Raw genomic sequence first — 14,018 nt, 5'->3', positions numbered from 1 at the left:
TCATCGGCAAGAAGACAATAGATGACTGACCTGGAAAGTCACCATTGTGGACGGCCTGCATTACTCCTGACCAGAACGGTCTCTGAGGACTGAGCAGCAATGCTGACTTCCATAGGACTTCAACTTCTTTGGTAGGGTCTTCCGAGCGATGGACGACCTATTTTTGATGAACGGGGTTATGGAAGCAATCATGCCCATTCCATGGAAGGTATTCAGGCCATCAATTGTTCCCGTGTTATGATCGACATTGTCTGCTATGTACTGCATGAAATGTTCATCTGTGGCTGGCACGATTACCTCCTGGGTGGCAGCAGCACTCATTTCGTACGTCTTTACTTCTCTGTAAGAGGAGCTGAATCCAAGGGAGTACAGCGTGTCAATCAGGAACTTGGAACCAAAACAGTGGTGCATCTGAACTCCAAGACCAATCTGCAGTGGAGCAATTAAAATTCTTGGGCGAGCTGCTTGCATAATTGCTTGGCCCATTGAAGCAACCTTCACATCAGTGTACTTTCCACTGAAGATCTCTCCGAGGAAAGTTTGCAAGGATTTTGGCACAAAATCAAGGTTTGCTGTAATTGAGAAAGTGCTGTCTGGACTTGGGTATTCTTTTCTGCTAGTGTTTATCTTCTTAATGTCACTGTTGATAAGTTCAGCAGCAGCTCTGATGATGTTGTCTTTTTGAGTTTCTTCGTCGGTCGTCTCAGGTGTCGAATAAAAGGAATGAAGAATAGACCATGTAGTCCTCTGAAATGTTACCACGTTTGCTTTCCCATCCATTTCTGTGATGATAATTTCATCACCAAAATGTTTCTTTAATTCTTCTTTCATCTTTGAGTGACTATAACAGTCACCACCTGCAAACTCTTTCATTTTTCTGATGAGGTCGATGATGGTGACTTCTGTATCGTTTTTTTGCAGATAATTGACAACTTTTCTGAACGCTTCTGCTCTTTTTTCATCGACTGGTCTTCCTTGTTTTGGTGTTTTGTTGTCAGTGTCTGATGCAAAGTACTTTGGAAGTTTCCTTTTTGTTCTAAAATTGGTGCTGCATGATTGGTGGTACAACGCATCAGCTGCTGGAAGGTCCGAGACGAATTCTATCTTGCCTTTTACCTTGTCAGCCCATTCGTCTGCTCTTTCAGCACAGATTCTATAGACAGTCTTCTGAAAATAAATCTAAAGTGCGAACAGGAAGTACTGTTGGACCTCGTTTTGAAACAAGTTCTGCATGCATGCCAGAAAATAAACAACATTTCCTGAAATCAAAGGGCTGATTCTTTGACCGCAGTCCTTGGTTCAAATTTGCAGCAGTATCTTCATCTTTTTGTCCCCGAAGGTAGGCTGCTATGTTGTGCTTGTTCGTATATGAACTGCGACAACGTACATGCACAGCCTGCCCCTCTGCAACAACAATTGAATCACCACGCTCGGTACTGACTCTGTGTATGGTGTCTCTTCCCTTCTGTTGCGGAATGACGATCTGCTCCCCTGAATAAAGGCTGCCTCCACACAGGATACACAACTGCTCCATGATCTGGAGAAAAAATCATTTATAACATAAACTTAAATAAAGCAGTTGGATTGACACTGTGTGTATAATTGTCCAGACGCTAATTAACGAAACATATTTTTGTTTACAATAGTCAAATTTTGTCTTTAAGTAGTACAGCATATTTTATTATATAATATCCTGAATACAGTGAAACACCCTTATTAAGACCCTCCATTTTAAGACCTGGTTTTCTCAGATTATTTTGTTGGTCTTAAGAAAGGGGGTTCCACTGAAACATGATTTATTGAAAATATAAATATATACGGGATTTGTTTTATTAAGCCTTTTTTATGAAAAACTTTTTTTTTTTAGCCTTTAATAGAAATTTCTGATATGTCAAACCTACCTCATTCTTGTCTCATTCGCAGTGGTCACTGGTGTAGAGCAAGGATTTTGCTAAGAAAGCAGGTGACTAGAAAAAAATGATAACATTCATGATTTACGCATCAAAAAAAGGCTATCGTGATAGCATTCCATCAGAGAAGTGCCTAAAGTGTCAGCAATGGCGACAATAACATAAAAAAACATAAATAAAACATCACCGAACAGTGCAACAGGAAGGTTATTTTTGACAGCATTCGCCTACCATACATACTGGAAGCACAATCAACAATTCGCACAGTCTTTGAGTATAATATACATTTTTTTCTAATCTAACTTCATAATTGTATTTGTGATGCTGAGCATATCAACTGCAAAGATTATCTGCACGTTTGAAACGGTAAAACAAGTTTTAGACTCATGTTGTGCTGTCTGGAAGCAGACGAACTTTTAGCGAAGCTAGGTCGTCTGCATATCAGGCTTTTTTCTTTCCAATGCATTCGTATGGCATAAATAAAGAACTAGCGCTAGCATTCTACACATGCAGCCGAGAAAATGAGGTGGTAAAAATGTTAAAGGACGAATAAAACGTAAAGATTATCGATTACTCACCTTTTTGCATGTGGCCACGCGAAGCACGTTCGACTAGACTTTGAGTGCATGGCGCGCATAAACTTCCGGCTTTGCGACGGCAGGCCAAACCAGTCAAATCTGCTTGTTCCGTGTGATTGCATGACTTTTCTGATCCGATAACTCACTTATTCCATTACCTCAGGGCTTAGATTTTGAACTGGGTACTAAAGGACAATTTATTTACCAATCTGTGTTGATTTCATTTTTGTTGCAATAAGTGGTACCCCTTTAGCTCCCGTAATTCCACTATTACACACATACACGCACGAAAACACGGCACACACGGATAAAGTAGGATTTCGCGCAAACGGAATGTCACGCTAGTGGAATGATTCAATAATAAAAAAAAAATGACGATTGGCTAGTTGAATGTCGCTCTTTTGGAATGTCGTTCGATGTCGCGCTAACGGAATGTGATGCTAGTGGAATGACGCGCTAGTGGAATGTCGCTCTTGTGGAATTTCGCTTTAATGGGATGACGCGCTAGTGGAATGTCGCTCTTGTGGAATTTCGCTTTAATGGGATGACGCGCTAATGGAATGTCGCTCTTCTGGAATGTCGCTATAATGGGAGGTCGCCAAAATGGAATGCCGCGCACACGGAATGTCGCGCTAGTGGAATGTCGCTCTTCCGGAATGTCGCTATAATGGGATGTTGACAAAATGGGATGTCGCGCTAACGGAATGTCGCGCTAGTGGAAGAATTCATTTTTTGTTTCGTGCTGATAACAAAAAAAGTTAAAAGATAGGTCCTGCCTATCTTGCATAGGTTTCATCAAAGTAAAAATTCATTCGCTCGGATTCCTGACGAGAGGACGTAAACTGATAGAACTATCAAGATAAGTTTTGTGTGAATATTTGTTTGTCTGTTCACTTAAAAGACCGTTGGGTCGAAATATCTGTGAATGTATTGTTTTGTCAATTACACACGTTCCAGCAACCTACCTTTCTTGTTTTTTTATTTTTAAGTGAAGGGATAGTCTTATCCTATGTAAAACATGGCCACGTCTGAGACAGCGAGCCGACATGTTGACAAGGTTATGATTATGTCTTTGTTGTGCCTGACTATGGTGAGTTGTTAGTGTTCTTGATGGTTTTGCTTCCAACTCCATGTTCAGGTCCTGCCTCGGCCCAGTCACCAGCCTCAGACATGGCGTGTGACTGCGGCATCTTCAACAAGCTGAAACGCGGCATGGCAACAGGCAACAGCAATGACAACGGCAACGGCAACAAGGGCAAAGAGGATAAAGGCAAAGAGGGCGACAGCAGTGGCAACAACGCTAGCAGTAGCTCGAAGAACACCCTTGTCAAGGACAACAGAATGGCCCCGCTTTGCAAAAGTCCTGACTGGTCTGAGTTTGAAGGGGTCAAGGCTTCTGGTAAGTACCCCAGTTGTGATTAGACAAGTGAAGACATTTTAGTTTTGGAATGATCTGTCCACTGACCTATCTGTGACACACACACACACACACACACACACACACACACACACACACACACACACGCACGCACGCACACACACACACACACAAACACAGACACACACACACACGCACACACACACACACACACATAATGTGCAGCCACCTCTTTGAACAGGACAGGGAGAGCGTTGTCTCTTATTCCAAATAGAGTTTGAACAGGTGGGTTTTTTAAAGCGGTTTTTAAGTTGAGTCCATGTGGCGAATGTTATGGGGGAGGTAGTTCCATTGTGTAGGGGCAGCATAGGAGATGGACCTTTGACCAAAAGTGTTAGTTCTAACATGGGGGATACGAACAAGTCGGGAATCAGCAGATAAGCGAAGCTGTCTGCAAGGAGTGTACACAGTCAAAAGATTGGAAAGATAAACTGGTGATGTTTGACAGAAGAAAAAAAAACAATGTCAGAGAGTGCAAAGCGACTTCAACGGGTAACCAGTGGAGAGAGCGGGGTAGTGGTTTGGCGTGATTTCTTTTGCGTGCATTTAGAACTAGTCTTGCTGCTGTATTTTGTACTTTCTGAAGTGTGTTAATGATATAAACCGGGCATTCAGACAGCAGAGCATTGCAGTAGTCGAGCTTGGACAAAACAAAGGCCCACATAAGAGTTTTAGCCGTATCGACTCTCAGGCAATTTCGAATGGAACTGATGCGTCGAATATCCAGGATTGCAGACGTGTTGTCATTTGTCACATGTTTGTCGAGAGACATGTCATCACATACAATGAATCCAACATTTCGTGCAGAAGTGGAGCAAGTCGCGTAAGGCGAAATTACTACATTTAGTCAAGCTGTCGAACTCGCAGCATGAAACTGAACGCACTGCTTTTTTTTTTACCAAAACCGTATAGCATCGTCAGTCCCCCGCTCGTGGAAAAGGCAGTGAAATTTACAAGCCAGTACAGCGCGGTAGTGGTTGCGCTGAGCAGGATAACACGCTTTTCTGTATCTCTATTCTTTTTAACTTTCTGAGCTTGTTTTTTAATCCAAACGTAACATATCTATATGTTTTGGAATCAGTAACCGACAAAGAATAAGATGAAATTGTTTTTAAATCGAGTTCAAACAAATAATTTTGATCATAATTTTTTTTATAAATATTTTGAGCTTGTTTTTAATCTGAATATAACATATTTATATGTTTTTGGAATCAGAAAATGATGAAGAATAAGATGACATTATTTTTGGATCGTTTTATAAAAAAAATATGTAATTACAATTTTCAGATTTTTAATTACCAAACTCATTAATTAATTTTTAAGCCTCCAAGCTGAAATGCAATACCAAATTCCGGGCTTCGTCGAAGATTACTTGACAGTGCCGCCTCAACTTTCACGAAAAGCCGGACATTACGTCATCTAAGACATTTATAAAAAAATATAAAAAAAACGTCTGGGGAAGCCATACTCGGGATCTCTCATGTCAAGTTTCATGAAGATCGGTCCAGTAGTTTTCTCTGAATCGCTCTACACACACACACACACACACACACACACACACACACACACACACACACACACACACACACACACACACACACACACACACACCACGACCCTCGTCTCGATTCCCCCTCTACGTTAAAACATTTAGTCAAAACTTGACTAACTGTAAAAAGGAACGTCACAGTCACCAACTCTTAATGCAGTAGGGAGGGGCGGAGTAGAAAAAGTACGGTTATGTTTTATGAGTAAAGAGTCTTTTATTTTATTTTATATATTATTAAGCTTTAGCTTCTTGTCTGTCATCCATGTCTTAACCTTAAAGGCTGCCATACTCGTAGCGTTCATGAGTTAATTCATATTGTTTACATGTGCCAATAATGTTATAAAACTGTACCTAAGGGGATATAATAACGATTGGCTGTAGCTTTCGAACACAGAAAAAATTATTTCAGTATTGCAAAGTGGTGTTGATAGTGTCGAATGTAAACAGAACAGTCTCAAACGCCATCTTTGGTTTACGAAATGTCACGAAGTGACGTCAACGGTCTAAACATAGCCCAAGTCCTGGAGAACTGTTGCTAAACAATGCAATAAAGAATTAATTATTTCTTGTAATTGGTAAGGACTTCAAACCCAAAACTTTGCAGGAAGCTTAATTTATACATCCCCGCAACGATGGGAAAAGCCCTGGAAGTAATTAAACTAATTAAATAGGACTATGTCAGCCTTTAAAGATACAGTTTTCCATATTTTGGGTTGCAGTAAGTACTTGGTCTGGGGAAAAGGAGTCCCGAAGCTGGGTATTAATCCACAAATGACTGACTGGAAATAGCAAAAGAGTTAACAAAGAAAGTAAGAAGTTGTGTGTACAAAATGAAAAGAACAGGGCCTAAAACTGAGCCTTGTGGGACACCAAATGCTACGTCAGCGGATGATGAGCCGTGGTTATAAACTGTGCCTGTCTTTGACCTTCCAGGGAAGTACGACTCAACCCAGACCAGTGCGGGGCCAGAGATACCATAATGCACGTTTAGTCTGCTAAACAGCAGTGCGAGATCATTGCCATTGGTATCAAAGGCTGCCGACCGATTAAGAAAAAAACGACACTTAACCGTGATGGGTTACATGAGAGGAATGTTACATTCGATCTTCGTGTGTGACGTTGCTAGACGCTATGCAGTTATCTGATCAAGAAATAACTCCTGTGGTAATTCAAAAACCGTTTTGTTGGTCTTTGATGTTTGTGTCTCCATAGCCTTCGGAGCCTTGTAGTCTGGATTCGCTCAGCCTATGTGAATTTATGTGATCAAGATAAGAAGGTAGTTATGATTGTTCTCCGTACTGGTTTGTTTTCTTCTTTCCGTGATTTTCCTCCATTATCATATTGACAGTTCTCTTGACATTGGTAACAATTTATTTTACTCTTGATGTGGGGAGCTCAAGGCACGTAGGTTCCCGTTATTCCTTTTACTTTTATTAACACGATTGTCTCGGTTGCTTTACGGACAAATGGCAACACGGTAACTACAGTTTTCTATTTTTTTTTACTTCGTTGGACACACGTGTCTTCCTTTCTTTACTGACAAATGACAAAAGAAGCCAATTCTTGGGTGAGTGTGCGATTGTACCGTTTGTAGCCTTACTGCTTATACGACACGACTTTCGCCGTTCCTTTATTGAAAAATAACAGTGTTCTCTCTAATATTGGTCCTGTGCAGCTTTCTATTCTGCCGGTGGGGAACTGAGGGCGTGCAGGTTTCTGACGGAGGTGTCCCAGATCTTGATGCAGTACTACGTCACTTCACGGAACAGCAAGAACAAGGTACGGACAGATCGGAAAATAGAAAGAAAGAAAGAAAGAACGGTAGAACGAATTCGAAATAATAATATATAGCGAATGGGGGAAGGACGAAAGTAAGTAGGTAAGGAATGGAAAAACAAGTCGCGTAAGGCGAAATTACTACATTTAGTCAAGCTGTGGAACTCACAGAATGAAACTGAACGTAGTCCGCCGGCCGCTAGTGCAAAAGGCAGTAAAAGTGACGAGCCTGTTTGGCGCCGTAGCGGTTGCGCTGTGCTTCATAGCACGCTTTACTGTACCTCTCTTCGTTTTAACTTTCTGAGCGTGTTTTTAATCCAAACATAGCATATCTATATGTTTTTGGAATCAGGAACCGACACGGAATAAGATAAAAGTGTTTTTAAATTTAATTTTGATCATAATTTTTATATTTTTAATTTTAAGAGCTTGTTTTTAATCCGAATATAACATATTTATATGTTTTTGGAATCAGGAAATGATGAAGAATAAGATGAACGTAAATTTGGATCGTTTAAAAAAAAAATATTTACAATTTTCAGATTTCTAATGACCAAAGTCATTGATTAATTTTTAAGCCACCAAGCTGAAATGCAATACCGAAGTCCGGCCTTCGTCGAAGATTGCTTGGCCAAAATTTCAATCAATTTGATTGAAAAATTAGGGTGTGACAGTGCCGCCTCAACTTTTACAAAAAGCCGGATATGACATCATCAAAGACATTTATCGAAAAAAAGAAAAAAGTATCCGGGGATATCATTCCCAGGAACTCTCATGTCAAATTTCATAAAGATCGATCCAGTCTGAATCGCTCTACACACACACACACGCACTGACAGACAGACAGACAGACAGACAGACACACACACACACACACACACACACACACACACACACACACACACACACACACACACACACACACACACACACACACACACACACATACACCACGACCCTCGTCTCGATTCCCCCTCTTCGTTAAAACATTCAGTCAAAACTTGACTAAATGTAAAAAGACAAGGCACTGACAATCAAAGAGAGATAGAAGAAAAAGAATAATGGAAAGAGGGAAGAATTGGACACGGCGGGTTGGAAGAACAAGGTACGGGAAGATCTGGGGGAATATATTGAAGAACAACAAAAAGAAAGAACGAACATTGGAAGAAGCAGGAGACGGGAGCAGTGGCGTGGTGGTAAGACATCGGCCTCCTAATCGGGAGGTCGTGAGTTCGAATCCGTGTCGCTACCGCCTGGTTGGTTAAGAGTGGAGATTTTTCCGATCTCCCAGGTCAAGTTATGTGCAGACCTGCTAGTGACTTAACCCCCTTCGTGTGTACACGCAAGCACAAGACCAAGTGCGCACGGAAAAGATCCTGTAATTCATGTCAGAGTTCGGTGGGTTATAGAAACACGAACATATCCAACATGCCTACCCCGAAAGCGGCGTATGGCTGCCTGAATGGCGGGGTAAAAACGGTCATACACGTAAAAATCCACTCGTGCTAAAAACATGAGTGAACGTGGGAGTCTAAGCCCATGAACGAAGAAGAAGAAGAGGAGGAAGAAGCAGGAAGTGACAAAAAAGGGAATGAAGACAATGATGATGATGATTATGATGCTGCTGCTGCTGTTGCTGATGGTGATGAGGATGAGGATGAGGATGAGGATGAGGATGGTGATGGTGATGAGGTAGAGGATGATGATGATGATGATGTGATGATGATGATGATGAGGAGGAGGAGGACGATGGTGATGGTTGTGGTCGTCGTGGTAAGTAGGGATGGCAAAGATGACAACGATGACGATAATAAATATAATGACAACCAGACACACGACTGCTTCGTCGATGACGTGAACTCTGATAGAGAAACAAAATGTCGTAACCAATGTAACACAGTCCATAAACTCTTTTGCTCACAGTTTCGCTTGTGTATTTTCTAGCTCCTTGATTTTCACCATCCACATCAGCTCCGCGAGATGATGGGCCATTGTCTAGATCTGGACGAGAGTCCGCGAGACTTGGAGCAGCTTCTGAGCGATTGCAAGGAGACTTTGAAATATTGCGTCAAGACTGGTACGTTCTGCTCTGATTAACATGGACGGGATCAAATGTAGACATGGAGACATCCGCACTCAGTTTTACACACGTAGAAACCAACACACGCACGCAAGTAATTAAAGATATCACTGATACTTCTTAGACTTGTTGTTTGCTTCTGCTTCTACAATCATTTCGTATTTGAGAAACCACAGGTAGATGATCTTCTAAAAAAAAAGAGAAATGTTTCTGGCTTGGTATTAGCCTTCGAGGAGACTGGCGTATGCTATACCTTCTCCTGTTAGCCACATGTATACAAACAGCTGACCATATTTTGCCCCGCTCACCCAACAACTGAAAACGTTCACCGGCAAAATCTTCCTGAAGGATGATTTTTTTTCTTAACAAAAAAGTCAAAGCGACTTTTCTATAGTGTTTAAGAAGAAAATTTGTTCAGGACGATTAGTACTATCTTCGACGGGCGCTGTGGCGGGGTGGTAAGACGTCGGACTCTTAATCGGAAGGTCGAGGGTTCGAATCCCGGCCGCGGCCGCCTGGTGGGTTAAGTGTGGAGATTTTTCCGATCTCCCAGGTCAACTTATGTGCAGACCTGCTCGTGGCTTATCCCCCTTTGTGTGTACACGCAAGCACAAGACCAAGTGCGCACGGAAAAGATCCTGTAATCCATGTCAGAGTTCGGTGGGTTATAGAAACAAGAAAATACCCAGCATGCTTCCTCCGAAAGCGGCGTATTGCTGCCTAAATGGCGGGGTAAAAACGGTCATACACGTAAAATTCCACTCGTGCAAAAACACGAGTGTACGTGGGAGTTTCAGCCCACGAACGCAGAAGAAGAAGAAGAAGAAGTATTATCTTCGGTTAAAACGACTTGTTTCTAGCTTTCGCAGTTTAAGCCCTGTACGCGTACATTCTCAAAGATCATGCTTTGTGTCGATTTGTGACAGGCCATGGTCATTTCTTCAACCAGCTGTCTACTGGACTGGACATAGTGGGTCTGGCTGGCGAATGGTTGACCGCAGTTTCCAACACCAACATGTGAGTGTACATTTGTATTCAGTTCTTGGTTGTTGTTGTTGTTGTTGTTGTTGTTGTTGTTGTTGTTGTTGTGTTGCTGTTGTTGTTGTTGTTGTTGGGTTTTTTTCTTCTTTTTCTTGTGTGTGTGTTTTAAAGTTCCATAAATGAGTGTATTTCAATACCATATACACACTTAACACGCATGTCAGCTGCTAATTCACAGATCCGACTTTGTTGTCAAAAATGTAGTTCGGTTCTTTTAAATGATACATATGTTACCTATGGTTTACACGAAAGTTTTCCAGAAGCTGAGCAATATGCGCATATACCTGCTGTATGGAGGAAAACATATTGCGTGTTTTCAAAGTAGCCAGGCTACTCTGTACCGTCAATTAATTAAGTTACCGATACACATGTTACCGTACAATAGGCAAACAGATATATAATGTAAGATGAACTCCGCAAACTATGAAAGGGATGTGAAAGTTAAGAGGAACCTTACATAGAATAACAAACAGAAAGAACAGCTCTTGTTAAAACTCTATCAGTATGATCCGTGCTAGTTCACTTTTCATCAGTGTTGACGTCGCCTTTGCACCACATTGCTGAGAATGGGTGTACGTAAAACACGTGCATTCTGTTGGCTGCCATTTGGAGAAAAAACAAGTCGCGTAAGGCGAAATTACTACATTTAGTCAAGCTGTGGAACTCACAGAATGAAACTGAACGCACTGCATTTTTTCACAATGACCGTAGTCCGCCGCTTGTGCGTAACGGAGTGAAACTGACGAGCCTGTTCAGCGCGGTAGTGGTTTCGCTGTGCTGCATAGCACGCTTTTCTGTTCCTCTCTTCGTTATAACTTTCTGAGCGTGTTTTTAATCCAAACATATCATATCAATATGTTTTTGGAACCAGGAACCGACAAGAAATACGATGAAATTGTTTTTAAATCGATTTCGGAAATTTAATTTTGATCATAATTTTTATATTTTTAATTTTCAGAGCTTGTTTTTAATCCAAATATAACATATCTAGAGCTGCGCAAGATTAGTTCAGTCCGTCACTACCTCACCACTGATGCAACCAAAACGTTAGTGTGTTCTTTAGTCCTCTCAAAGATAGATTATTGCAATTCTCTTCTGGCCGGTCTCCCTAAGTACCTTTTAGATAGACTTCAAAGGATCCAAAATAACGCTGCCCGCCTGGTCTTCAAATCTTCCAAGTATGAACACGCCACACCCCTTCTTCACTCTCTACACTGGCTGCCTATCACTAAAAGGATCGAATACAAACTCTCCTCTCTTTCTTTTGCCGTCGTTTCTGGTTCTGCCCCAGAATACTTGTCAGAACTCTTCAATCTCTACACCCCCTCCCGTCAGCTTCGCTCCGCCGCCGACACTCGACTCTTCCGACTCCCCACAGTGCAAACAAAGACATGTGGCGAGAGGTCCTTCGCCTATCAAGCCCCTGTGACCTGGAATAGATTACCTCTGCCTCTCAGACACACAGATTCTCTCACTACATTCAAGACAAATCTCAAAACACACCTCTTTCAGCGCAAGTGATTTTTTTCCCTCCAGCATCTCCCCACCCACCCCATCCCGCCCCACCTCACCCCCTACCTAGTGCCTAAAATAACGTGTATATATATTTTGTGCGCTTTGTGTCAGCACTGTTTCTGTGTGTGTAAATAGTACTGTTGACACGTTTTTATTTAGAAGCCTACTGTGGTTCTTGTGCTTAGGCTGTGTATTGGACTGTCACTGTATGCCTGCATTATTAGTTGTCAGTAATTATTACATGATTGTGCTGATTGTTTTCTTTGCCTGCGCGCGTATAGTATGTTGGTTATGTTTGGTCATAGTATGTTTGCTTATGTTTGGTCGTTATCTTTGCCTGTGCGTGTATTGTATGTTTGGTCGTTTTCTCTGCCTGTGCATGTATAGTTTGTTGGTTATGTTTGGTCGGTTTCTTTGCCTGTGCGTGTATAGTATGCTTGGTCGATGTATGTATTGTAAAGCGCTAAGAGTAGACATTAAATTCTAGAATAGCGCTATAAAAGTTTGCATTATTATTTGCATTATTATTATATTTATATATTTTTGGAATCAGGAAATGATGTAGAATAAGATGAACGAAAATTTGTATCGTTTGATATAAAAAAAAAAAATTATTACAACTTTCAGATTTTTAATGACCAAAGTCATTAATTAATTTTTAAGCCACGAAGCTGAAATGCAATACCGAAGTCCGGCCTTCGTCGAAGATTGCTTTACAAAAATGTCAATCAATTTGATTGAAAAATGAAGTGTGACAGTGCCGTCTCAACTTTTACAAAAAGCCGGATATGACGTCATCAAAAGTATTTATCGAAAAAAAGAAAAAAAGTCCGGGGATATCATTCCCAGGAACTCTCATGTCAAATTTCATAAAGATCGGTCCAATAGTTTGGTCTGAATCACTCTACACACACACACACGCACAGACACACACGCACACACGCACACACACACACACACACACACACACACACACACACACACACACACACACACACACACACACACACACACATACACCACGACCCTCGTCTCGATTCCCCCTCTATGTTAAAACATTTAGTCAAAACTTGACTAAATGTAAAAAGAAGACGGCGTTGACGATGAGAACGAAGAAGAAGAAGGGGGAGAATAAATGTCGATACGAAAATATTCCTTTTATCAGACCTACCATTTAATCGGTCACATAACACGCAGTGGTCAGGGTACAGCTACGCCAGATCGTCAACTTTCACATCATAACATATGGCCATGTGGGAATGGTCACCGTTTGAGAATTGTTTGCAAGTGTGAGATTGATCTGGAATGACCTCAGGGCCTGTGAGACTGTCGTAGGACACCAGTGTTTGACAGGCGTTTCCCAGGGGAAGGTGGTTATGATTGTCTCGCAGCAAGCAATCACACATCTTGGGCGAACTTTCCCTTTGGTTTTGGTGTAGACGTCGGTGTTTAAATGCCGCGGTGTCAATCGTTCTTCGACCATTTAAAGGCACACACTTTCTCGGGGAAATAGTTTGGCTAAACGGTCGTACACGTAAAATTCCACTCGTGCAAAAAACACGAGTGTACGTGGGAGTTTCAGCCCACGAACGCAGAAGAAGAAGAAGAAATAGTTCGCCTGACCATCTCAGATCTGACCAGGCTTCTTCGTGGAATAAAACCACCCCTAGCCCTCCAGTTGGACTCATATCAAAATGGAACAGCTTGGGTGCTGTCCATGCTCAGTTGGAACTTTTGATACATTTATTTTGTTAAAGCGACTCGTGGCTTTTTAAGACAGGAATTCATCAAAAAGTGATCGCTTTAGCGAGTAGTCAGGGTGTTGTCTTAGTGGAGATATGGGATGAGGTTGCACGAACGGAGAGTGGGTGCCACCCAAACGGGAGAGAACAAACCACGGGGTCTGATTCGTTGAAATCACATCAAATCTCGATTTCAACCAATCCAACACAGCGGCTGGCTCCCGTTTGGGTGGTAACTTCCTCGTGCATCTCAGCCCAGGTCTTCTTCTTCTTCTTCTTCTTCTTCTTCTTCTTCTTCTTCTTCTTCTTCTTCTTCTTCTTCTTCTTCTTCTTCTTCTTCTTCTTCTTCTTGTCGATCACTCCATCATGGGAGTGAAATGCGTTGCACT

General features: G+C 41.7%; 1 protein-coding gene across 1 annotated transcript in view; it reads left to right on the top strand.

Moving 5' to 3' along the window:
- The window catches only part of LOC138947190 (glutamate decarboxylase-like), a 62,794-nt gene that overhangs the window by 6,649 nt on the left and 42,127 nt on the right, over positions 1-14,018 (top strand). The window contains exons 2-5 of the mRNA XM_070318625.1: positions 3,627-3,887; positions 7,151-7,254; positions 9,196-9,328; positions 10,258-10,348. Of these exons, the coding sequence (XP_070174726.1) occupies positions 3,627-3,887; positions 7,151-7,254; positions 9,196-9,328; positions 10,258-10,348 (589 nt within the window). The remainder of the gene's footprint in view (positions 1-3,626; positions 3,888-7,150; positions 7,255-9,195; positions 9,329-10,257; positions 10,349-14,018) is intronic.

Source organism: Littorina saxatilis, linkage group LG14 (genome assembly GCF_037325665.1).
Source record: "Littorina saxatilis isolate snail1 linkage group LG14, US_GU_Lsax_2.0, whole genome shotgun sequence".
NCBI classification, from domain to species: Eukaryota; Metazoa; Mollusca; class Gastropoda; order Littorinimorpha; family Littorinidae; genus Littorina; species Littorina saxatilis.
Note: the sequence above shows the minus strand (reverse complement) of the source record. Positions and strands in the feature narration are given on the sequence as shown.